Source organism: Crassostrea angulata, chromosome 10 (assembly GCF_025612915.1).
Source record: "Crassostrea angulata isolate pt1a10 chromosome 10, ASM2561291v2, whole genome shotgun sequence".
NCBI classification, from domain to species: Eukaryota; Metazoa; Mollusca; class Bivalvia; order Ostreida; family Ostreidae; genus Magallana; species Magallana angulata.
This window is the reverse complement of record NC_069120.1, coordinates 25,814,870-25,842,746: the sequence shown is the minus strand read 5'-3', so window position 1 is coordinate 25,842,746 and position 27,877 is coordinate 25,814,870. Positions and strand designations below refer to the sequence as shown.

The 27,877-nt window shown below is 33.9% G+C and overlaps 2 protein-coding genes across 3 annotated transcripts; one reads left to right on the top strand and one right to left on the bottom strand.

Annotated features, from left to right (window-relative positions):
* Window positions 1-633: 633 nt before the first annotated feature.
* LOC128166630 (40S ribosomal protein S14) lies at window positions 634-5,812 on the bottom strand. 2 transcript variants are annotated; one of them, XM_052831919.1, is made up of 5 exons: window positions 5,706-5,812; window positions 5,113-5,258; window positions 3,465-3,626; window positions 2,446-2,522; window positions 634-733 (listed from the first exon to the last, which is right to left on the bottom strand). In XM_052831919.1, exons 2-5 carry the CDS (start codon window positions 5,256-5,258, stop codon window positions 666-668), a joined length of 453 nt encoding a protein of 150 aa, XP_052687879.1. In that variant the 5' UTR covers window positions 5,706-5,812; the 3' UTR covers window positions 634-665. The 2 variants fall into 2 exon arrangements, with proteins under 2 accessions (XP_052687879.1, XP_052687878.1); XM_052831918.1 differs by having other exon boundaries at window positions 5,686-5,707.
* A 139-nt stretch (window positions 5,813-5,951) lies between these two features.
* LOC128166629 (zinc finger SWIM domain-containing protein 8-like) lies at window positions 5,952-27,509 on the top strand. The gene is made up of 22 exons (XM_052831916.1): window positions 5,952-6,227; window positions 9,073-9,226; window positions 9,441-9,535; window positions 9,670-9,845; window positions 10,162-10,269; window positions 10,515-10,596; window positions 11,058-11,178; window positions 13,149-13,344; window positions 13,599-14,693; window positions 14,914-15,055; window positions 18,215-18,390; window positions 18,700-18,886; window positions 19,281-19,391; window positions 19,594-19,718; window positions 19,917-20,230; window positions 20,450-20,550; window positions 20,840-21,029; window positions 21,135-21,224; window positions 21,358-21,641; window positions 21,763-22,929; window positions 23,031-23,208; window positions 23,516-27,509. Exons 1-22 carry the CDS (start codon window positions 6,053-6,055, stop codon window positions 23,730-23,732), a joined length of 5,484 nt encoding a protein of 1,827 aa, XP_052687876.1. The 5' UTR covers window positions 5,952-6,052; the 3' UTR covers window positions 23,733-27,509.
* Window positions 27,510-27,877: the final 368 nt, after the last annotated feature.

Sequence of the window (27,877 nt, the reverse complement as noted above, 5' to 3'; positions counted from 1 at the left end):
CCACCCCTACCCGCGTATGTGCTGCCCGTGTTACCGATTCATTTAAGTGGATGCGCCTGTGCAATTGTGTTCTGTGCATGCACAGCGATGATCCCGCACAGCCTCCTTGCGCTTCGGGACTAAGGTGCTTCGTGTACGTCTCCAACGCCGGATCATGTGTTCCTTTCTTCCTACCTAATAATAAATGTGACCAACCGAAGGAGCATTCAATTGCCATTCTAAAATGTGTTTGAACTGCGAAATTTGTCCAGAAATAAGCGAAATACGAGCAATTTCTACATCGCTAATAAATCCATCATTGTAACCATTGCTCCTCCATGTATCCAAGGGAGGCTACTATGACATTCAAGGGATTCTACTATGACATTCAAGGGATTCTTCTATTTTTATACAACTTAGTAACAATTTTTAATTCAATGCCAAATATTTATTTGTGCACCGATTGAGTCCATTTTTCGCTGCTGTGTTCTGTACACAATTTTCTAGCAATTCAAATGAATCTAAATACATAATTCTCGTAACGCAAATCACAAAAATATATGTAACTAACCAAAAGACCATTCAATTGCCATTCTAATGTGTTAGTCGCCTTCCAATCTGATATCTTGGGATTTCTAATCACAACAAGGTAGATTTACCACTTGTACATGTTTTATTTTGTAAGTTTACAAACGACGACCACGACGACCTCCCTTTCTGCGAGTACTGTCTGATGGAATTGGGGTCACATCCTCTGAAAAATCAAAATATATATATGTACAATGCCGTTAACTTTAATTACATTAATTAATGACATAATCCACAAACCAAATTCAGACTTTGTGAATACAATTGCACAGAGCAAATGAATTACGGCTATGATCAGTCAATTCTAGATATGTCACCACCATCATTTTTCTTCATTAAAAAAATTGCTTGTGACTTGTGATGCACAGGCCCCCTGCTTAATACCATCAACAGTCTAAATCTATTGCATATAGTGGATGACCTTGTAGTAATTTAACATGTTATATCACATTTTTAAAAATTTTTCTTTAAGCACATGTTCTTCCTCTAAAAGAAAAACACAACTAATAATAGGCAATATGCCATTTTACTTTTTTCCTTCATATGATTGACATATAGTTTTCCTCGCTTTGTTGCTATAAACTCTAAAAAAAATTTGCCACACATGCATCATTTGTTTGATGGCTACATGTATATAGATATGCACTGTCCACTATGACGATTTTACCTACATGTATACTATAACTTTGTTATGACTGAGTAATAACGCCAAAGTAAGATAAACAACTAACAAGTTCGGTCTGTACAGCAGAATACTTCCAACAGCGGTGAAATCAGATGTCTTGATAGTTGCGATAGGAGCAAAGAAAGGCAGTCATGGCAGCCAACGTCTTAACAAGTATTATTCAGCTTTAACGCCTACTTTTTACTCAAGGTATACAGTGTCTACCACCTTGAATTTTTCTTGGACTGCTGCATGCACATCAGCTATACTTTACACCCAACCTCATAAAATCATTTTGCAATCATTTTTAACTTGCAGACAGCAGACAGCCTTCAACATCTTTTATTTTAACAGATTTAACAAAACTGCACATTAAAACTGCAATTAATTAAGATTTTTCCTTATTTTGTATCTACTGTTTGGTAATATAATGTTTAAATTAGAACTAAAAGTTTACACAACAATGTTATAATATGAGGTATCCCTTTGAAATAATATACTTTTTCATTTAATACAAATAACCATTTTTATGATATATTATACCGTAGAAAACATTTTAACTACCTTTAACCACTTGTCACATTTGCATTGAGATCAGCAGATAAGGAATGAGTAGCAATTTTATATTCTATATTAGCCCAATACAAAAATGTAGAAGAATCACTTATGAGAAAATAGATTTGTCATCAAGTTTCAGGTAAATTTAAATGACATGACTGCCTTCACAGATAATAACAAATATCCTCTTCCACAGTATCAAAACATTTATTTCCTATGTCGCTTTTAACGCGAGATCTGATTGGTTAATAAGCCAAGTGTAAATTTTACGTACCACCTGCTGAATTCGGGTGTAAATAAAATGTGACCTATAGATCTTTGCGCAAATAATGTAACGTTCAATAAAGTAAATGAATAAATACATGTAATATGTCAAAATCCCTATCTCTTAACATTCTATTGGTACAAATGAATAATTTTCAGCACCATTTCAATTAAAGTTGCAAAGCACTTGCAAAACGATATGATTTCAAAATATGTATAACATAGAAAATAAATTCGTTATCCAGGCCCAATCAAGGGTGTACGGAGATTTACCCCAGGTTGTATTCCATACGTGTATATGGAATACAACCCAGGTTAAATCCCTGTATACCCTTGATTAGACCTGGATAACTAATAGTGTACCTTTGAAAATATATATCAGTGTTACATACCAATTCTTCCAATCTTCATTCCTGAACGGGCCAAGGCTCTCAGAGCGGACTGTGCTCCAGGTCCTGGGGTCTTGGTCCTGTAAGTAAATTAGTCATTCCAATAATTCAACACCTCACAATATTACCTTACTGGCAACAAATGTTTCACAATTATGTTAAAACCTTATTAAAGGAATTTATACTGCTACATGAACAGTTAAATACAACAATACATTGTGTATGCAAACAAAACAATAGCTTGAAAAACAACACGAGAGAGTCCTCAATTTAATGAGAAGGCATTTCATTTGTGCAACGAGGCTTTAATATTACATTTTGTAGAGATAACTTTGAGAACTTAAATCCTGTTTATGCAAATGGAAAAAAATATAAAGACAATTGTGAAACATATTATTTGTTGGTAGTATTTAGGTAATATAGAATGGTAGATATAATTTTTTAAAGCGTCTTCAAATTTATTGATATGGTTATACCTCGCACTATAACATGTATAAACAAATGATAACTTGTGATATTAACAACTACATGTGGTCTACAGAACTTTAATGACAGACGTCAGTGATGTTATCATTGCAAGACTTATGGTTCGTTAAATGCTTTTAAACCATGTGTATCACAGAAGTTTAATAGCTGTTAATGATCCATTTTGATTAAATATAAAATATAAGAGATAAACAACAATATTACATTTCAACTTTTACAAGAAAATGAACTTAGTTGGTTTGTGATGAAATCTGGTGTGATCAACCAAGTCCATATTTCTCTTATGTTTCAGAAATTTAAAATTTTGTTTTTCACGTTAAGTACATATTGTTCTCACTGCTCATAATTTAAACAATTTTGTTTGATTTCATGAATTTTTACCACTTTAACCATTAGCAGTTACAAAAGTATCCCAATCAAAATGAAACTAATGCTTTGTGTTTTAAATAATCCTGAAGGCATTTATATCAAAGTTTGATTGAAAGTTATTTTAAAAGCTCATCTACCCTCAACTTCAAATTCTTCCAATAATTTACCTGTTTCCTCCAGTAGCCCTCAGTTTGATGTGAAGAGCAGTGATTCCCAAGGTCTTGCACTTCTCTGCGACATCCTGAGCAGCCAACATAGCAGCGTATGGAGAAGCTTCATCTCTGTCTGCCTTGACCTTCATACCACCAGTGATACGTGCAATGGTTTCTCTGGAAAGTATGAAATTTCAATGAAACTGTCATTTATTAATTACTGTAAATTCCTAATTAAACGCGAGGAATTAATATCAGTGTAAAATCGCGAGAAGCCTGTCTCGCTTATTTTAAAATCTCCCTTTTAATTTTCAGACATATGTAAACTACATAAAGCTATGATAAAATTTCGGCAATTGCGATTTTATGTTCTCGCGATTTGATGGAAAACCGTTGAATAGCGGAGTTAAGTACTCGCGTAAAATAAGGAATCTACAGTATCAGGTCCAGTTTACTCACTAAATATAGACCCGTGGCTTCATTTACCTACATAGCTTTATTTACCTACCTGAAGTAGGTTTATTTAGATACTCAATTATACGTTTTTGTTTAATGGTGCATTATGAAAATTTGTATGCAAACATCGCTGCGGTTATGACACTGTATACTTCAAAAAATCATGATTTAATGCTTATTTTCACATTTTTCTAACTTCATGCCTTGTCTGCAAATGTGATTTATACCTTAAAATTCCTATCTTATCCTAAGGGTAAGTTCATATTAATGGTAGAGCCTCAGTAACAGCAGAAAGCATGAACTTTGACTTTCAATTGTGACGTTGCAGTTAACAGCGTTCAACGTTTGTGACGTCATAATAAAACTCGTCATTTTAACCTTTGAGTACCCTGTGTGCATTAGTTTTATAACTGCCGTAGCTTTCAACACACTTCACAAGCAAAAAATATGTGGAATGTAAATAAAGCTAAATAAACCTACTTTAGGTAGGTAAATAAAGCTACATAGGTAAATCAAGCTATGTATCTATAATCTAAATCAAGTGATTGTACTGGATCTCATTATGTGTCATAAGGCCTAACAAAAAAAATAGTTTGTTTCTGCTTTCAAGCTGAAAAAAGTAGGGTCGGTCGGTCGGAATTTTTTTTTTTTCAAACAATCTTTTTTTCCTTTAATATTGCAGTATCCATACATGCCGGTTAGATACTGACACTGCTGAATGGTATATAATAAGAAATACTATTAATATCAATCCTGACTATTAAGCTGGTCTTAAGAAAACACAAAAATGATATTATATATCAGATACTTCCTCTGCCAACGATGAGAGCATTATTAAAATCTACAACACATGAAAACATACAGCCATTTTGAAACAAAACATTTGAGTTACACTGATTTGAGAAGAGTAACTGCTTCAAGCATTTTTGTGACCACAATTTTGAATAATTTTTTTTCCAAATCGGATAAATACGAAAATAAAAAATTTTCCATCAAAAATCCTTAAAAAAAGTTTTGAGTCGGGGGGTAAAAGCTAGCTCGGGAAAGCAGAAACAAACAATTTTCTTTCTTAGGCCTAATTACAAATACATGAAATACATGATGGAAAAGGAATTCTCAAACATTTTATGTAGCTGTTCACATTTAACATAATATATGAAGAAACATTTCTTTTGTCGTGGCTGAACAAAAATCTTAGATTACTTACTTTCCAGACAAATCGGTGACATGTACAAATGTATCATTGAAGCTGGCAAAAATGTGAGCCACTCCAAAAACATTTTCACCCTCTTTTACTTGGGGGCCAAGAACAATTTGTTCTGCCTGTTCCTTCTTCCCTTTACGAGGGGCCATCTACAAAATACAAGAAAATATGATAAGGTGTATATATTTTAGCATTGTGAAAATTTTACAAAGGGACTCTTTTGGTCCAAACGTTTATGTATAAGTTGTACTAAAGCAATGGGCAGATGTGGTAGTAACAAGAACACTAAGTTCATTGACTGCACTTGAATTTGTTAGAATTCCCTTTACATAACTCTTCAGTCTTTGTATAACTAAATGTGTTTATGTTTTATGCCAAAACAGACGTTTTAGTTGAATATATATGGAGTTTACAGTTCCGGCTGCATCAAATAACCTGCATCGTAGCTTATTGGCCATATAAAAAGCCGAAATATAAAAATAGGAACGTAGAATTAAGTTTACTCATGAAAATAATATATCAAACATCTTCATTTATTCAAAGATTGAACCGATTCAGAATGGATTGCCACCTTACTATCATGCACTGATGTTTACCTTGATCGCTAGATTTTAGAAAAGGACTTCCGCTTCCTCTGACCGGAGGAAAACGATGATTCACGAATACTACCGAGTACTCCCGACAAAATTGTTATTGTTGTGCAGGCAGTCGAAGGAGTCAGACGACTAATTAGGCTAAATTTGACCAAAAATTAGTCGTTTTGTCTTCTGCTATGTAAAGATTTACAATGCAGAGATATACTAAACGTGAACTTAGATCATTTTCCATGAAAATGCTTGTTGCAAATCGATAAAAAAGGGTTCAAAACCTTTGTCGTAAAGCAGCTGACGGAACAAAAAGCTCGGAGTCGTTCAGACTTGAAGATCGCAGGCGAGCCGAGATAATGGACTTTATGTTTGATTGGGAAAATGAGAACGATAGGTTTTCTTTTGAAGATAGTGAGCGATTTGAGGAGGATTCACTCTGTTCCTGGATAAGCGAGCCTGAAAGTCTTTGTAACAATTGGAGGGGTTGGAAAAGACAAAATGGTGGGCAAGCGACCAATAATAAACAACAGGGTAAGTTTGCCGGAAACACCGGATTATGGATACCGATTTCTTCTGTTTCAAGTGAAAAATGAATTATTTTTCCTATCAACAAAGTAGGCGCCTTTGTTGACTTGTAAATGAGTGAAAGGACTCTCAAAAGGTCAACAATCTTGGAGTGAGGTGATTCACCTCAGTGTGGTGTAAGCTGTGTTTTTGTAGCCGACCTTCTTATTTTTTATCACATTAACTATTATTAATTTTCTCAAAAGTATATAATCAATATGACATAAATGACTTGTACAGTTTCAACAAAGCTAATGAATTAATACACAAGAAACATGCTTACATGGAGGTAATGAAGGCTATGTTCAGCCTCTCTGCGATATCATTGCATGAAAGTTGAAACCCATCTTCAGACTGTTTCAAACTGCATTTCCTGTTTTAGCAGAGCTGTTAGCCAAGGATAGCTCTTATGTTTAACATTTGATGTGAAATTTTTCTTCCAGTGAATTCAAAATCAATATGTCTTGATTCAAATTTCTGAAACAGAATTTAGCAATGAGAAACTAATATGATCAACAAAAAAATTGGCGAAAGAGTTTTTTTTCTGCAATGATTTAAGCTGACAAATTATTGATATCAGTAGAATACTAAAGTCTGTTCCAGTATACTGATTCAGTCACAAATTTTAATGAGAATATGCATACCTCTCAAAAAAGTACAATTGAAATCGATTCATAGGAAAAATTCGAAGATTTCCTCATTGAAACTTCATCTATTTTTACCAGGAGAAATTAACATGATTGAAATGAAATTTCTGATGGAGATTTAAAATGGGGATTGTTTATATCTTTTCTCCATTCGGAAGCACTTGGGACGCCTTGCACAATTTTTCAATGTTTTTATGTCTACTGTAATGTAAAATTCCTGTAGACTTTCTATTTTTGATTGTGTATTGAAACCTGAAGCGGTAGAGGGGGTGTTTCAAAACAAAAAATCAAGACTTTTTTTCATTCTAGTGGATGAAAGTAGTTTGGTCATATAGGTATATAAGATTATCAAAATATGAAGCAAAAAGGGGTAAAAGCAGAAACTTTGGACAGAGTATACCAGTGATTTTGTTATAACTTTTCTAGAATTCAGATTTTTTTTTTATCATATGAAATCATCTTGTGTCATATACAGGAGACTTCTTGTCTATAAAAGGCTTAAAAGCAAAATCCAAGATTTGTGACCAGCAATGCCTAGCACATATTGAGAGTTATCAAATGATAAAAAGAAAAATGGATGAGTGGAATATAAGCACCCTCTTTAAGCAACTCTTTAATACTTTGTAATGAAAAAAAGATAGTGGAGTGTCTTATATTACAAAAACCATGAGTTATTTGATTAAAAAACGAAAGATATCCCTCCCTCACTGACTCTTATCAATAATTGAATATTCACAACTGATTGGTGAATTGAAACAAAAGAATTTTAAACGGTTTTCACATTTTTCATTTACATTAAAGTGTCAAGCTGTTATTTGAAAAAAAAAAACTGGATTTTTAACAGCATTTGTTTTTCCAAACGTTTGCAAACAGTTTAAGGTCCTCTTTCTAGATCTACAAAATGCTTCAAATCTACATAAGATTAATGTATGATATCTTCATATAAATGTATAAAAAACTAGTTGTAACTTGTAATTAAAATTTTAAAATTTTAATTACAAGTTACAACTAGTTTTTTTTATACATTTATATGAAGATACAATACATTAATCTTATGTAGATTTGAAGCATTTTGTAGATCTAGATTTTTTTTCATACATATAGTGATACCTTCCCCACCCTCAAATGAATGATGTTTTTTAATCCTTTTTTTTTAGATATTTAAATGTACTTTAAAATTATTCAACAGATAAATGTACAAAGCTGTTCCTGATGAAAGATATTAGACAGCAAGCTTCGATAGGTTATTTATGCCCTTTAGGCTACAGAAGTTGTTCGTTGCGAAACAGAACAATCTGATCCAGGCTAAAAAATACTTCTATATCCAACCTTTATGCTGTATTACGTACTATTACGGTAAAAAATATCAGATGAATCATTTAAGCATCAGTGGAACATGTATATATAATTTTTGAGAAAAAAAATCTTGTCATACTAAAAAATAGTGAAATTCAATTTTAGAAAGTAAGTAATGTAATTAAGAAATAAAAAAAGTATATTTCATAGTGTTATTGCTCTCACTTGGTCAAAGCCATTTACATTGAAGATAGATTAATTTCCCAAAAAAATCTTTATTATGACCACCAGGCCACTAAGTTAAAGACAGTTCCTTGAAAATGTCAAACGTGCAAGCTCAGTTGGTAAACATTTTACAGGTCAATGTTGTTTTTTTTTGGTGTTGTTTGTTAGAACTTTGTATTATTTTCTGTATCATTCTATGTGTCCTTCAAGCTACAGAAATGTTTCTGTATTTTAACAGATTCTTCAGTGGCCTGTGGTTTGTTTAAGATGTCAGAAATTAAGGAGATATTTTTTTTTATCATGTGACGTGTACTGTGATTTTTGTTTTGAAGTAATTTGTTTTGAGTTAAAACATTCTTACATTTATCATTTGTAAAAAGAAAAGATGTTGTTTCAAGCTGTAAAGTATAAACAAAAACTTCATGTTGCACAAGGTTGGCATAGCATAACTAAGGTGATTTTCAACAGGAAAAAACTAATGATTTTATATACCCCACACTATCGGTAAATTACAGAGAGAGAGAGAGAGAGAGAGAGAGAGAGAGAGAGAGAGAGAGATCTGTGAGATTACTGATTAGAAAGAATTTAAGGTATATTCCTTAGTATACAGGTGTTGCTCTCATTAAAATTGATTTGTTTTTCAGCTGGGGCTGTGTCTTCTCTGGTAGAGCTAGCCTCCAAGGCTGTAGCTTGTCATATACCTTTTGAAGTAGTGGAACACTTCCCACAGCCCATTCCTGAACAGCTACAGCTCAGGATTGCGTTTTGGAGCTTTCCTGAAAATGAAGAGGACATTAGGTAAAATCAATAGTTTAGATCATGAAAAGAGAATTTCTAGTTATTTTCTATTGATTGGTATTGATTACAATAGGGATTTTTTCCTAACCAACTGATGATTTACAGTACTTAACACATCTGAACTAACAAAACTGTTGTTGAATGATTGAATATCTAGAGAAAAATATATGCGTTTTTTCTACTGTGAGATACTTATTGTGGTCTTCTCTCTAAGGCTGTATTCCTGTTTGGCCAATGGCAGTGCTGATGAATTTCAGAAAGGAGAGCACCTGTACAAAACAAAATCAGTCAAAGAAGTTTTACAAATTGGTATGCATAATGTTTTTGTCATATGATATATTTGCTTGTTTATTGTTAAAGTTGAACCATGCAGAGTTTGGAGAAATATTTGATGTAATGTATTAGAATGCTTTGTAAAATATTAATTATTCCTCAAATGGCAGGATTCCACCTGAGTGCCTCCGTGATCCCTCCCCAAGGCTTACAGCAAGCAAAGGGGAACTTCAATGTGGCCGTCGTGTTTGATCGCAGGAGAATCTCTTCTTGTACATGTACCTGTAACAGTCAGCCTTCATGGTGTTCACACGTTGTGGCACTCTGTCTGTACAGAATTCACCAGGTAAGGACAGCTATTGTCAACAGGTGGACATATATTATGTCATCCATTGGTAATTGCTGCATGCTGTGCATTTGAAATGGCTATTTAATGCATAGTAAAAAAGAAAAAAGAGGATGAGAATCATTATGACCCAAATCAACAACATTCATTATGCATTCTTTAACAAACCAAAAGAATTTGTTTACTAGTACATGTACTACTAAGTCACCCTCTCTGTTTTTTCATGAATATTAAGTAACATAGTGGAAGAAAAATTCTAGAGATTTGAGCTTTATATTTTTAACAAATTTTGATATGTGTTTAACTTTAATTAAAGGCAACCTCAGTGAAACTAAGAGCACCTGTATCAGAGTCCCTCTCCAGACTTCACAGGGACCAGCTACAGAAATTCGCCCAGTACCTGATTAGTGAATTACCACAGCAGGTTAGATCTCAAAACACATAATACCATGCCAAGACCATTAATTTAACAAATACAATGTATTGTATACATACAATAAAAACTTAGTGACAAGTTGTTTATGTATATATTATCAAGTCTAACTATCTTTAAGGGTGACTTACATGTGATTTTCATGTGGAATCAATATGAAACAAAATTCTCAATCTATGATAAAATCAGTCTTGAGATGTGATTTCTGTACAGGTAATCATTTCTCTGTCCTACAGATTTTACCAACAGCCCAGAGACTGCTTGATGAGCTCTTGTCTTCCCAGGAAAATGCTATGAACACAGTTTGTGGAGCACCAGGTATGTTGACACTGAATAAATTCCCAAATATTTTGTATGTTCAATTTATTTTAGTATCCTGGAATTCAGGTTCTGAATGTACTTTTTTTTATTTATATGTATTGCATATTTATTATGCCTTGTATTCTTAATCCCATAACTTGAGAATGTTCATACAACTTCAAAACATTTCATGAATTTTACTGCAAAATCTGCAAATCTAGCATATTTTAGTAAAAGAAATGGTGTTGACTTGTGAAGTGTTTTTGCTTGTGCAGATAGAATGATAAGTGTTTCTGAAGTACATGTTATGACTAACGTTGTAAGGGTACTAATGTTTGTATTTGTAAGAGCAAATATGTAGAATTTTATTAAGTGTTTAATATCCAAAGGAAATTGGTAGGAAACTCTTGAATTACATCATCATGTGACTGCTTGACCTGTATTTTTCCTAACTGACACCATTACATGTATTTCCACAGACCCAACAGCGGGGCCATCTGCCAATGAACAAACATCCTGGTGTCTGGATGAGTCAGCTCTGCATGAAAATGTGAAAAAGACCCTGGTCAAATTCTGTGTCCCGTCTCCAATTGTCTTCAGGTGAAATATTTACATGATCGTATACACATATATTTTGAGCCATAAAACCAAGAGGTATTGGGACTGAATAGTTTTTCATTTACACGTAAAATCAATGATTACTGTAGATTCCTTTTTAAATGCGAGGATAGAATGTCAGCATAAAATCGGAGAAGCACGACTCGCGAATTTTAAAATCTACCTTTTATTTTTCAGACATACTAGACTTTGACCCGTGCGTGCACGGGTTGACATTGCATATCGAACATTTAGAAATAGGTACATCGATACACCTTATTATTGACATTTACATAACAAAGCTATAAGCCTACAATAATGCTATTAATTTCACTACACTTTCCTTAGTTTGAATAACCTAACTGTGTCTCGGGAAAAGCCCCTCCCTTACTTATACCCGTAAAGTAGCAGAAAATTGCAGAATCGCTCTGGAACGATTTTGGAGAAAGTTAATGAATGATGTTGCCTTGAAAATAACAGTCAAATACATCACAACAAACCTTTTTGAGACTGCAAATACCTTTCAACTAAAAATTTTAATCCATAGAATGGAAGAACTCAACACCTTTTCACCAACGTACACGTAATCGTATATTCTTTGTAAAACTGGGTCTGTAGGACATTATTCATTTTTACGATAAAACATATTCTATCTTCACTCTCCTAACAAATATAATGTAACATTTTTGCATGTAATCAAATATTTTTTGTCATCACGAAGATGAAAGTAAGTGCTTAGTTGAAATGTGTATTTGTTATTTTATACTTTCTCTCATAAGAAATCATTAATTTATATGAACAAAATATATAGCAAAAGTCCAATGAAAATTTACCCGTATTTGTATTATCATTTCTGAGTTTATTCAGGCAGATGTGATATTGTGGAAACAAATATAAACTAAAGATCCCGTTAGTGTGAATGTATTGCGCAAGTGCACGATTGTAAAATCCAAAAAATCCAGGTGATTTCCGGGATTTTTTGAGGAATTTTCGTTGATTATTAATTAGCGAAGCTTAACTGAGAAAAAATAAAAACAAATTGGTAATCTTCAAGTGCCAAAGATGTTTAAAATATCTAAAACAAAAGACAGTATTCTTCCGATTTCTCGGTATTAAAGACTAAAAATTCGAGTCTATTATTTTAATATAGTAGTATAGATGTAAACTACATGAAGCTGTATGATAAAAATTTGGCATTTGCGATTTTATGTTCTCTCGATTTGATGGAAAACGGTTGAATCGCGGAATTAAGTACTCACGTAAAATAAGGAATCTACAGTAATTGCACATCTTTTGATGTGCCATACTATGATTTTGGGCTTTCCAGTCCAACTGTTTTGTCATGTAATTGTTTTATCTTTCGTAATGTGAGGACTAGAACAATCATACCTATTCAGCAAATGAATCATGGAGGGGAGGGGGTGTCACATCAAAAGAAAGGCCACTGTGGCTTTCCTGTAAAACTTTATGCAGATACAGATTGCACAGTATTGAATAGAAGACCAATCTCTATGAATTCTTATTTGTTGATGGATTGTAGGTGAAAGGTGTGTCATAATCCAAAAAATAGGTCACTGTAACATCAAATTGTTAATAACAGCATTAAAGGTTGGGATTTTCAGTATGCAAACATAGAAATGTATCATGTACGCATAGCTTCAGATGGTTACAATTTACTTTAGCACTGACTTTAATTTTTTATGTAAATTTTATTGGAAATTGTCGATTTTCAAGTAACCTTGTCTGCAGGGGAAAAGGTTTTACAATGTATATTTAAGATCAGCTTACACATGCAGCTGAAAAATTTTCAAAGTTTATAACATATATACATTGTACTTCTTTGTGATTTAGTAAATAGAATTATTTAAACCCCTTGAAACCCTGAGAAACATTGTTTTCTGTTTGTCCATCTATCTGAGTTTTTAACAGTTGACTGAATGCTCAAAATCAAAAGTATCTGTACATATTTACAGCGATGTCAATTACCTGTCTGCAACGGCACCACCCGCAGCTGCTGAGTGGCAGAGTCTGCTCCGCCCACTACGTGGCCGGGAACCAGAAGGAATGTGGAACCTGCTTTCTATCGTAAGGGAAATGCTGAGGCGTAATGACAGCAATGCCGTCCGTTTACTGGAAATTATCACTGACGAAGTGCTGCAGTGTGAACAGGTTAGTCTTTTACAGTTTGTCTAATGACAATCAAAATATGAGTAAAATTCTTTGCAAGAAAAAGAGTATAAGGTTATTGTAGTGCATTACCTAGTCTTAAGATTTAAAAAAAAATCTTATAAGAAGATACTTATGCTAATGAATGAAAAAAATGTTGACATATTGGATTAAATATAGGTTGTCCTTTATGTAATTTATGAAAAACACTTTAAAATTTTAAATTGATTTGGGTTGTTTTAATTTCATTTTTGTAGATTTTACTATGGTGGTTCACAACAAAAGTCACAAATAACAACAATAACAATATAGGGAGGGGAAATGGAGGATCAGGAGCTAATGCCACACAGCATGCTGCCTCCAGTCTCTGTGATGAAATTGTTACACTGTGGAGATTGTCTGCTTTAAATCCAAAACTATCACCAATACAGAGAGATGACTTGGTGGTCAAGTTCAGAGAGTGGCATATTTCCACCATTGAAAAAGTGAAAAAGGCTAGATCTTCTGTAAATGGAGCATCCAACACTGGAATGAAGAAGAATGACTTGGAAAACTTTGTAGGGTTCAAGCCAAGCATTGAAGCCTGTAATTTAGAGTGGACGGACTATCCAATTCCTGGAGTTACATACTCGGAGAAGGAAGGATCCTGTATAGTTCAGTACATATTTAACAAACACAGTGAAAAGGATACCAAAAAACCTTCCCGGATTCAAGCCATGCCTGTTTGCTTCGACACAATCATCAGTACAGATAACAAGACAACTCTAGCCCAAGCTCACTGTATGCTTCAAGACGCTCAGGAATATTCAAACATGAGAAGAAATAATAACCATGCTAGTCAGAGAGACTCTATCATGAACGATGGTGCAATCAGTTCAGGGTCAGAAGGGTTTTGTGAACCAGAACGCAGTAGTTCTTTATTCAGAGGAGATTCGGATTCGGGATCAGAAATGAAAGAGGTCAACAGCAGGAGTAATTCTTTAGATGGTCATGACTTAAGAAACTATGCCCCTGAACTTATATCCAGCAGTTTTGGGCTTGAACGATCAAATAATGGTGTTCTTTCTCGCAGTGGAAGTAATCTGGATGAAGTGTTTGATGGAGCAGAGGGAGGTGCCGATGGAATGAACATTGGAATGTTTGGGTTTGAAGATGGTGAAAGACAGATGATAGAGGAGGTTAATGCCCAATCCCACAGGGCCGAAAACATGGATGTTCTCCATCCACTGGATGATTATCAGATTTATTACTTCAACAATCCCAAAATACCCGAACCTCCCAAGAGTAAAACTGAAAAGTCGGATGAGCCCAATCTGTTTGCTGGTGTTAAAGATCTCAACTCCATGCAAGATGTAAGTTTTTTTTATTAATTCTGACTTATAGAACTATTCTTAATTTAAACTATCCTTAAAAATCAAAGTTAAAAAAAGACATGCATGAAATTGTTAATTGATAATTACTAATTAGTAGCACATGGATGAACAGACATATCCTGGCTTTTTTATATCGTAATTGTTTTGAATACCTTGTATACAAAGTCTGTACCAGCATTGATTTTGAAATCTTGTGCAGATCTTATTCTCCCGAGCTGAGGCTCTCCATGCACATGGTCACACTAGAGATGCTTGTCGACTGGCTCAGAAGTTAGCCGAAGAACTCCTAAGTAACCCACCAGACCTGCTGGCTGAAACTGCTAATCTTCCATCATTGAAAGGTAAAATATGTAAAATTATTCGTAAATTTTGTTTACAATTTTCATAAATAATTATGTCTCCCCTTTCAAAGGGGAGACATATTGTTTTTGTCGACTTTCTTATTCTTCTTCTTATTAAGGTCTTCCGTTTCCAACGGAAGACCTTATTGTTATTGCTTTGTTTCTTTTTCCCTTTTATTATTTTTTTTTTTTCTTACGCTTTTTTGTACAAGCGATTTCTTGAAAACGGCTTGACCGATTTTCGTGAAAATTTCAGATCTTGTAGATATTGATAAAAACCTTATATAGAATTTTTTATTTTAATGACGTCATTTCCGTTCGGGAGATATTGACGTTTTAGTGATTTTTAGAGGGTCATTTTGTCCTGCTATCTCCTCCTAAACGAAAAAAGATATTGAATTTAAATTTTCAGGGATTGTAGACAAAAGATTGTAGATGTGTTTAAAGGCATTTATGGTTGTCTGGCTTCAAAGGCATCGAAGCTCGCCTGGACCCGAAAATCGAGTTTGAAAAAACGCCGTAATTTTTAATGGTTTTCGTTCTTTATCTCCTTTCCTGAAAATATTTTGCTATAACATATACAGCAAATAAAATGTATATTTACAAGAGCTTTCGTTTGATAACAAGAAAAAGGGGCTGGTACCTCAATTTAGGGGCCAAAAGGGCTCTAAAGTCTTTCTTCCATAGCCCTTTACTGAGAAATATTTTGTAATATGTTAAAGAAGCAAAAATGTTCATCTTTCACTAATAAAACTATACATTATAAAATTTTTATTCTGCCTTACGTAATTAGGGGTTTCAAGGGGCCAGAAGTCCAAAACTTCGATCGAATATATCTCAAAAAGGACAAATATTTTGAAAAGCAATATAGAATAAAAGATGCTTAGAATGATGTTTTAAACAATATTCAATCATAAAAGTTTCGTTATCCGGCCCCAATAAGGAGATTAGGGGTCGGCCCCTAAAACGTCCTATCCCAGATAGCTCAAAAACGGCAAAGAATTTCTAAACACATGTTGAACAAAATATGTTTAATATCAAAGGGACTTTCGTATGATGCCAAGAAAAAGGGGCTAGCCCTTCAATTTAGGGGCCAAAAGGGCTCTAGAATCTTTCTTCCATAGCACTTTACTGAGAAATGTTTTGTAATATGTTTAAGAAGCAAAAATGTTCATCTTTCACTAATAAAACTATACATTATAAAATTTGTATCATGCGTTACGTAATTAGGAGTTTTAAGGGGCCAGAAGTCCAAAACTTCGATCGAATATATCTCAAAAAGGACAAATATTTTGAAAAGCAATATAGAATAAAAGATACTTAGAATGATGTTTTAAACAATATTCAATCATAAAAGTTTCGTTATCTGGCCCCAATAAGGAGATTAGGGGTCGGCCCCTATAACATCCTATCCCAGATAGCTCAAAAACGGCAAAGAATTTCTAAACACTTGTTGAACAAGATATGTTTAATATCAAAAGAACTTTCGTATGATGCCAAGAAAAAGGGGCTGGCCCTTCAATTTAGGGACCAAAAGGGCTCTTAAGTCTTTCTTCCATAGCACTTTACTGAAAAATATTTTGTTATATGTTTAGGAAGCAATATATTCATCTCACATTTATTTAACAATATATTATAATTATTTTATCATGTGCTCCGTATTAAGGGGTCTTTAATGGGTTTTAAGGGGCCAGAAGTACAAAACGTTGATAACATACCTCAAACAGAACAAATATTTTAAAAGGCATCATTTTGAAAATCAATATAGAATAAAATGCTGAGAATGATGTTCCTAACAAAATTCAACCATCAATTTTTTTATTGTTGCCCCGATTAGGAGATAAAGGGTCAAATATCAAAGTCAAGGTCATATAACCTTCAAAAAAATCGCACGGAAGACCTCCTCGTTGCTCGCAACGAGATCGTGTCTAGTTCTTCTTATTCTTCTTCATCCAAATTTGTCCAAGCCGTAACTTAAATACCCTTTGACATTAAGACTTCAAACTTAGAACATAGGTAGATGGTATTGAGAAGGAGTGCACGCCACCAAAATTTTTGACCTTGACCTATTTTCTTTTTCAAGGTCAAGCGTTTTATAAAAAATAGAGTTTGGACTATAACACAAGATTCCTTAAACATACAAACTTTTAACTTGTATCATAGATAGATGGTATATAGTCCAGTTGAACCTTACCAAAATTTTTGACCTTGACCTTAAAAGTTTATTTCAAGGTCAAATCAGAAAAAACTTCATTGTTCACCTCCTAAATATTCTTTGACAGAAGGACTTCAAACTTTACACAAAGAACAATTATAATACACTGAGGTGTACTATTGATAAATATTTGACCTTGACCTTGTTTTACTCAAGGTCAACTTGAGAAAAAATAATTAAATTTTGTCTGGGTGGTACCTTAGATACCTTTTGACATTAAGACTTCAAACTTGGAACATAGGTAGATGGTATTAAGAAAAAGTGCAGGCTATCAAAATTTTTGACCCTGACCTATTATCTTCTTCAAGGTCAAGCGTTTTATAAAAAATATAGTCCGGACCATAACACAAGACTCCTTAATCATACAATCTTTTAACTTGTATCATACATAGATGGTATATAGTCCAGTTCAACCTTACCAAAATTTTTGACCTTGACCTTAAAATTATATTTCAAGGTCAAATTAGAAAAAACTTCATTGTTCACCTCCTAAATGTTCTTTGACAGAAGGACTTCAAACTTTACACAAAGAACAATTAGAATACACTGGGGTGTACAATTGATAAATATTTGACCTTGACCTTGTTTTACTCAAGGTCAAATTAAAAAAAAAATAATTAAATTTTGTCTGGGTGGTAACTTGGATAGCTTTTGACATTAAGGCTTCAAACTTGGAACATAGGTAGATGGTATTGAGAAGAAGTGCACGCCATCAAAATTTTTGACCTTGACTAATCTTGTGTCTCAAGTTAATTCATTTTCTAAACTGTATCATATATGGATGATATCTAACATATAGCTGACTTCATTCTTTTTCACTTATTAAATTTGCCCCATATTACAATCCTTTGGGAGAAGGGGAGACATGTGTTTTTTTGTATAAAAAAACAATACCCACTAGTTTATATTGAAATAAATTATTCTTTTTTTTTTAAATGCTTCAGGAAAGAAGAAGAAAGTCTTAACCAGTATTAGTTTGCTGGCAAGTTCCACTTTGTCGAAAGCAGCCTTTCTATGCAGTGTTTTAGCAGAGGAAACAGAGTGCCACCACTTAGCTTTTAAAGTTGGAATGTTTGGTTTAGAAATGCCAAGACCCCCAGCATCAAGCAAAGCTCTTGAGGTAAATTGAACTGTAGTCAGTGATTACTTCTTCCTTAGCCTTGCAATGCATTTAGAATAATCTTTAGAACCAGTATGAATTGTTTAATTTCAAGACAGTCTTAATGCAAATTTGATAATTTCCTGTATCACAAAAACTACTTTCATGCAAAATCAATTTGAATAAAACACAGAATCATTATAGTTGGTTCATTTCCCTTTGAATGGAAAATTTTTATAATTACGCTAATGCATTTACATAATGAAATGCATTGAAAATGTAAATTTCAAATTATGAAAAGGTTATTGATTGCTGATTTCATAAATGTAGGTAAAACTAGCTTATCAGGAGTCGGAGATATTGAACCTAATGAAAAAGATTCCACTGGGGCCTGCAGAGCTGGCTGTTTTACGTGAGAAGGCAGAGGAGCTCCGTGACGGATCGTTTAAGACCCGTGGTGATGCACTTCTCCCTCTCACGCTAGCCACCTTTATTTTTGATTCCCTCTGTTTACCAGGTGACTATATGCCATTCTCATTATACAATATACATTGAGACTAAAAGTATTTGCTTTCCCCATCAGTTTTGTTGATTGAATTTCATCATTATTTTTGCAATTTTTTTGATCAAGCAGTTTAAAATAAATTCAAGAATTCAACAATATGAAATTTAAAAAAATTATCTATAGGAAAAATATAATGTTTGGAAAGCTTCAAGTTGATCTTTGGTAACAAATCTTGTCTTCTTTGGCATACATTGACAATTTCTTATTGGTTAACTGACATTTTTTGAAGTTATGAAATGCTTTCTTGCAAGAAAATTTATGCCATAGTTATTCAAAGTGATTAATTGATATCTTGAACAATATTTTACCTTGAATTGAGAGAGTTGAAATGTTGAATTGTTTGCAGCGTTCCCTGTGGGTAGTTCCAGTAGCCGCCCTCCCAGTAGATCAGTACAGATCACGGTCAGAACCAGTATTGATGAGAAGCTAGGATTTGATGGAGCCGTAGCAGCATTAGGTATAGAACTACCCAGATTTTGTTTTTTGTTCTTTAATTGTTCAATTTTACAGGAATAGTCTTAAAGTAAATGCCAGTTTTGTTTAGTTGCTGAAAGGAAGTCTATTAGCTAAGCATAATAAGATAACTATGCTAGTATTCCCAAAACAAATCTTACTAGAATATTGTTTTGTACTTATATATTTTATTGTTTTGTTATTAGGATTAAAGGCCAATGTCTCAGAAGCTGAACATCCCCTGTTGTGTGAGAGTACCAGGCGACAGAGAGGAGAACTGGCTATAGCCATGCTAGTGCATTACAAGGATGATCCAATTAAACTTAGCAAGGTAATGCTCATAAAACTGTTCAGTGATACTCATTAATATTAAAGCAGGAGTACTACATGATAGTGCTATATTGAAAGTATATAAAATAGTTGATTTTCATGGAATTTTATTGATTGTTTGTTTTAAGAAATTATTTTTAAAAAAAATGTGTTGTGAACCGATTAGACTTTAATTAATATTAAGGATATTTTTCTACAGATCATGGATAGATTGCTGGATAAGGAGGTCCATCAGTTGTACAAAGCACCTAGTCTTGTTAACTATTTAGGGGTGAAAACCTCTTCATCTCATGCCAGCAGCACCGCCAGTGGTAATGCAGGAACTTCCCCTAACCCCCAGGCTTGTGGTGGTGTAGCTGAACCACCTGGTTCCTCCAGGGCAGGGAGTAGCGCCGCCAGTGGTGGTGCAAGTGCCCAGCCCGCTGTCCTTACAGCTAGTGACGTAAACCCAGCCCCCAACCGAACAGCTGTTGGGGCAAGGCCAAAGATCACTTATCCCCTCAGGTATAACAGGTATGTGTCGATCCTTGTTGTTTCTGTTACTCAAGTATGTCAAGGTGCTGTTAAATGTATGTTGGTGAAATGGTGGTTCTTATTAATGTTATCTTTTTGTGTTCGATTTTGAATTAATTGTGTAGATAATTCTTAAAACATAATACCAGTGTGTAGTCGACAACGCATTGGAATTGATGTGCAAATATTTTCAAAGATGATTTCCTTTTATTTTTGTAGTGGAAAAGATACAGATAGCTCTGCTGTAGAAGAAGAAGATGAAGTGAGAGCTCTAGAGGCTAAGCTGAGATGTATGGCTCAGAAAAAGAAACCCTCACAAGGTAAGGAAATATAGTGAAATTTTTATATATTCATTATTACCTTCAATTGTGTTTTCAAATCATGAGGCAAAATTTCTTTTCAACTGAAAAGACCTTCTATGGAAAAAAGTACTTTTAAAAGATTATGGTTTATGTGCTTTTCAAATCAAATGGTTCAATAAAAGAATATATGAATGAATACCTGGTTACTTTTGAAAAGAAAGAAGATGATTAATACATGTATATGATTAGGCATTTGATTAGTTTTGATTGATTGGACAATTTCAGTAAAGAAACTAAAAATTTTCAGGTATGGCCAGTATTGATAGCAGTGCTCCAGAAACAACGTCCAGTGACAACTCCCCCACACTAATCCGAAGGACGTGGAGTAAGCATCAGGGCCCCGGCAGTGACTGTGGTAGTAGTGCTGACAGTGACTCCCTGGGCTCCAGCAGCTCGGGGGAGAAGGACCTACGGGCTAAAATGAGGGACAATGATAGGTATTCTATAATATCAGATCCTTACAAAAAAAAATTTTTGGAGATATTAAGAGTATGCCATTCTTGATGTTTGATTCTCAAAAATCTGATTATTTTGTCCTGTAGTCCACCAGATATGATGCCTGCCCCACGTCCCAGGTCTCAACCATTGTGTTTAGAGTCTAGGAGCAGTACACCTAATGTTAAAAATACTAGGTTAGTGATTCCCATAGCTATATCTATGACAGTTTATTTTTTCTGTATTTTTAGATAGAAATGTTGGCAGGCTTCAAGCACATACTGGTAATCAGACAAGTCTTTAAAATTCACAATGTTTTATTTGTGATAGGTTCAAAGGTAAAAGTAGGATGATGCCAACAGTGCCTAACCAGCCAAGTGAAGCCATCGCACATTTCATGTTTGAGCTGTCCAAGACCGTACTGGGGAAGGCAGGAGGAAATAGTTCCACCTCATTGTTTACACAGCCCACCAACACAAACACAACTACTGGACCCCATCGCAACCTACACATCTGTGCATTCCAGATTGGTGTGTATGCCTTGGGTCTGAACAATTGTGTCTCTCCTAACTGGCTGTCCAGGACCTATTCTTCACATGTTTCTTGGATCACAGGTATGTGGTTAAATACAACTGGTGGCCAATATGCTATTATTCAAAATACTTGCTAGGGCAGTGTGTATGCCACAGCAAAGACATGTTTTGTAATAACTCGCAATAATAATGCTCTTTTCAGGCCAAGCCATAGACATTGGAAGCATTGCCATAAATATCTTGATTGACACATGGGAAGGCCACCTGACACCCCCAGAAGTTGCCTCATTGGCAGATAAGGCTTCAAGAGGCAGGGATCCAGCCATGGTGAGGGCTGCAGCTGACCTAGCTCTCTCATGCCTCCCGCATGCCCAGGCCCTCAACCCCTCTGAGGTCCAAAGAGCTATCTTCCAGTGTAAGGAACAGAGCAGAGACATGCTGGAGAGGGCCTGCCTGGCTGTGGAGAGTGCAGCCAAAGGGGGAGGAGTCTATCCAGAGGTCCTGTTTGATGTGGCCAGGCAGTGGTTCGAGTTATCTGAAGAGGCTGCCAAAACGAACGAAGCTTCTAATGTATCTCGAAACCATTCTCATCAGGCGGAGCTTGACAGTGACAATTCAAACTCCTCATCCTTGGCGACAGAGAGACAGAGTCCCCTGGGACTCCAAGTTCTTCCCATGTCATCATCTTCAAATCATCAAGTGTCTAATCAGGTCGTGTCCCATGCTAATCCCACCCTAGCCCAACCCATGGTTTTGTCCTACACAATTCCACCCGCCAATCACCACCAGCTACCTCATCAAGCACTGGTCCAGCATATAGGTTACGTCCAGCAGCTTTCTCCATTTGGTCAACAGTTTACCCAACAACATATCCCCATCCATGGCCACAATGTTCATCATCCATATGTCACCTTCCCATACCAAACCCAACCCCCTTTTAACAATCTTCAGCTACAACAAGCTCCCAATGTCTACTCTGCAAATCCTCCACAGTTCCGGCCCCTGGGTACAGCAGTTCAGGTGTTTCCCCAACATTCACATTGCCAGATCACCCCCATTCAGTGCCCCCCATCATCCTCAGCTGGAGGGGCTCCCCAACAGCCAATACACCAAGCGGAAGCTTTGGTGGAGGTATCTTCTAATTCCCCCAGCCCACCTCAACAAGGGTCAACACAGGGTCATCATGGACCCAGTCATCTAGACAACGAGACTCAGTTGAATTATCTCATGGCTTCCTTCAGAGTAGGAATGCTGGCTTTGGAGACCCTATCAAGAAGAGTTCATGATGATAGACCACAGACTAAATATGCTCGCAATCCACCTTATGGAGAAGACGTTAAATGGCTTCTCGGAATTGCTGTGAAATTAGGTAAGGGAAAAAAAATGTATGTCCTTCAAAGCATGTTTGTTAAAAGTAGATGTAACAGAATCATATGAAACACTCTCATTTTCTTAATTTTTGTTTTGTAGGAATAAATTATCTGCAGCAGTTCTGTGCGAGTGCAGTAAATGCGGTGGTCAGTCCTTTTGTGCTGTATGACATAGCGATTGAAGCGGCCCATGTCCTGGCAAGAAGTAATCCTGTCGTTGTCCAGAATCACATGAGATCAAACATCCTCAACCCTCTCATTCAAAAATGCCTGAACATGTGAGTAGCCAAATAATACTCAAGTTTTATATCATAATCATTGTAAACTAAAAATGTACATCCAATATGAATTATACCTTAATTATTTTGATAATCTTTATTTAGTTTGTTTTGTTTATTATAATCTTTATCCTGCAGTCATCATGATATATTTGTAAGAATATTAAAGACCAATCATATGCCTTATCAAAGTATTAGACCTTATCATTAAAACAGTTTGCTTTTCATTCTATCAACTGACAATTGGTTGCACCCCTATGCAAGTGTTTGAACAGAATGATAAAGTAAATGGCTTTTTCCCCCTTAGGTTTAATCAATGTGCCCATCAAAAAATTCATCACATAAACCAGTCGGATTATGACGACTTTGTGAGCACCATCTGCAGTGCTAGGAACGCCTTCTGCCTTACTCCCGGAGGTCTGGTTCAGTTCCAGGAACTGCTGCAGAGTCTACGGAGGTCCAAATCTTGTCGGAAGGACCTTTGGACCAGAATCTTACACGCACTAGCGACGGGAAATGTTTGATATCCAACAGGATTAGTAATTCTATTAAACTAAAATAAATTAAAAATCAGGAACTTAGTATAGATTTTTATTATTTTTGATTAAGTAAGTCAATTAGAAAATGTTGAAAAAAATATATATATATATTTATGACTGTGAACTTGTGTTTTACGAATTTTATTATTTACCATTTCAAAGTCATACCCTATACTTGACTATGTTTTACATTTGTTTGTTAAATGTTTACAGTTTCCGTTTACTTCAATTTTTTTTTTTTTTGGTTGGAAATAAATAGCATTTTTGTATGTTGATTCTTAGTTTCATTTACAAATCCAGTTAAAACTATTTATATATATTTTTGGTTTTTAAAATGAAACTCTTGTTTATCCTGTATTTTGTTGAATCTTCTCTTCCTTTACTGTAGTTGTCCGAGCGATACATACACACGTTGCCAAATAAATACTAGATATTTTAATAACTGTCTGAAATGAAAATAAGAAGAGAGTGTAATTTATCAGAATGAGTGTACTGCTAGCTAACAGGAAATATGTACATACTTGAAAGTTTATGCATAAGAATGTCTGATATTGAGTGAAAAAATATGACAAGTGGTCATTATACATTCAAAATGAAAGTATTGTGTAACACCAAGGTCAAAAGATAACAAATGCATGTTGAACATGTTGAATATCGCAGTTACTTTGTATGAACTGTTTTTGTGATTAATGTAATGTGCTCATAAGAAACAAAAAGATCCTTATATATAAGTATATTGATAGTGTGAGTTGAATGTTTAAATCATAAGGCCAAGAATGACTTTAATTTCTACCATCTTTTTATACTGAGATTATTTAAGAAATATCATTGAAAAGATACTCTGTATATATATTGAAGTTAAAATACAACAACTTTTTTTTGGAAAATACATCTATTGTATTTATTAGAAATGATGGGAACTATTTTTAATGGAAATGGTTAAAATGATTATCAGAAAACCATTGTGTTATGGTGTAAGGAACATCTGATCAATTGTTTTTTAACACAAGAAAAAAAAAAAGAAACAAAAAAAATTCCTATGTAACATTTTCCTTGTTGTTTAGTATTTAGAAATTTATTTGTGTGTTGTTTTGATCCTTGAAAAGAGAAAAAAAAAAAAGTGTGCTGAGCATACCTTAACGATAATGCAATACGGAAACTTCTATATTTTATTGTCGCTGAACAAACATATTATATTCTTCATATCATTGGAAAATATCACTAGATTGAAATGCTTCATTTGTCAACTGTTCTATTTTTATAAAATCCCCATACAGTCCATATTTCTATAAATAACCTTGTTTGTTGTAAACACATGTAATATTTATTTTCACCTCACACCCTCTCACATATACTACATGTATTATCCCTCTCTGCACCATGTATATAAGTATTCATTGTCTACATGTATTATTTAAGACAGAAAACCTTAGTATTTATTTGATCACTAGTATTGTACTAATGGATTCTTGTCTTCCAGGGTGTTTTGTTACTCATGATCACCAAGTTCAGTCACAACAAGGACATTTTGAAAGAATCATATGCAACAAATGCCTTTTATTTTCCAGATATGAATAAAGCCACATCAATTTAATTTCTTGCTTGTCAGACCTATAGAAATAATATTTTTAATTTCTTGCATCTAAGAAATCCTGTTCTATTTATTTGCACTCTATTTTTCATATTTTAAACTGTTTTAATATATAAATCAGAAAAAGGTAGAAATAATGTAATCCTCTGCTCAAATTTATTTATAAAGCACCTAAGCATTTTGCCAACGAAAAATAATATTTTTATTATTCTGTCGTTCTCCCACTCATACTTTTTTCATCAGGTGTTCAACGAATAGGAAATTAAATTAGTGTAGCCTAAATAGATAAATAAATCATTGAATATAGAATTGCAAGAAGCCTGAAAAGCTTTGTTAAAATACAGAAACATTATGTGTTTATGAACACATTTAATTGATAAATTTATCAGTTATATATTTTTTTTGTAAAGTTTTTATTTTTAATTATTAGTCCATATTGGGAAAAAGTCTGCTCTTGTTGCACATGATTCTTTGAAAATGTAGAATTGAATAAATTTAAAATACTACAGTACTTCAATCATGTAATGGAGAAACCATGTTAAGTTTGAAAGATCATTATTTAGATTGAAAGTGAAAGATGTGATTGCAATTTTCAAATTAATAATTGGATAGCTTTATGAAGCTGAAACATTCACTATGCAAATCTTTGGAATCTTGGCAATCAGTACTATATTTTGGTGGTAAACTGTAACTTGTGGCAGTGCAAAAAATGATATAAGAACTTACTGAAATTTATAGATGTAAGGGTAATCTACAAAATCATGAATATCATTGTGACTCAAGTCAATGTTCCTTAAGGTGGTACGGGACACCTCCATGATGTGACTTATTATTTATCAAAATAATAAATAAAGGGATCACTACGAAGTCATGAGTTCGAATCCTGGTGGGGATTTTAAAAATTTATTTTTCCAAAAATCTTTAAATTTATTTTTTTGGTTAAATATTTTAAAAATTGAAAATTCTAAACCGGTGAAAGTATTTTAATTATAATGTACTTTAATCCACATTAATATTGATAGATGTCCCATACCACCTTAATTCTTACCGAATAGTGTACACAATAATAATCCACTTTAGAAATTAATGATCCTAGTTTGTACTAATAAGGCAGTATTTTGATTTATATAATTCTTGATTTTTTTTATTTTAACAATTGATAATACCCTATACCATAAGAATCACTGTTTATGCAGATTTTTCTTTTGGTGGACAATACAATGTATTTTTTCAATTATAAATGTCTTTTAAAAATTGCACTGTAGAATGGAATTATAATCACACAACATGCAGTTTCAAGATGCAGCACATAAATGTGTTTTTGGTCAATATGCAAGACCAATATGTCCCCAAACATGACAGAAATTGATCTCAGATATAATTATTATAATTCATATGTAATGGATATCAATATTTAATAATGTAACATCTTTGTCAGCAGTTAGAATCCGATCTCTGCCCCGCCCCCTGTCAATCACCATGGGGACACCTGTCTGTGTTCAAGACATATAAAAGTAGGAATAATAATCCTGTAATTTACCCTATGCACTTCATTCTCTTGGCGTCAGGTTATGCATATTAGGTAATATCCAGATACTGTGGCTGGAGTATTGTTTTGCAAATATTGCATCCATATTCAGGTTGAAATATCTATATATCATTGTCTAGTCAAACGATTATAAAAATTTCAAAGATTCATCCTCCATTTCATGTTTTGGTTAATTTTTTTTCTCCAAAAAGGCATTATTAAAAAAGGTTAAACTTCTGATTTTGTTGTAATTGATACTTTCACACGAACCTTTTTCTTTAAAAAACTCTAGATTTTTTTTTTAATTTGGTATTGTATTGAAATCAAATGATGATTAAATGTTAAGATATAGTTTGTTTTTATTAGTAATTTATTGAAATTGTATTAAATTTGATACTGCATATTTAAATATTCTAATTCCTACAGGTACATGTTTAAAAAAATACTTGTGAACATATGTATTTTAAAAAATATTGTTTGTCCAAAAATGTTTTGGAAAAAAAAACTGTTTACCATAAACTTAAGATTTGTAATTTCTTTTTACTGTAACATCAGTCGAGTTGTTCTCTGATAGTTGTCTTGACATCAATTCCATTACTATCACCTCACACCAAATCCCAGTCAATAAACAGTGAAAACAAAATATGTGTCTTTTCCTTTTTTCAGCGCTTCTTACCCAAATGCTTGGTTAACTTTTCTGATTGAAGACTTAATTGTATGTGATCTTGTCTGCTTATCTGTTACATTAAATTCCATATTGATTGGGATCCGAATCGTGCAAAGGACCTATTTAAAGATGACTTCGCACATGGTGACCTTCGATTTTAAGATGAAGGACCATGCGGAATTTTTGCTTAATATATTTAGAATTGATATAATTGAGAAGTATATAAGAAAATAGAGGCATTATTTTGAAAATTGATATAAATAAGCTAGAATGAACAAGTTTCAAGATAATTTACTGTAGCTACTGTGTTTTATACCCCTGGTTGAAGGAGGGAATCTAATTTT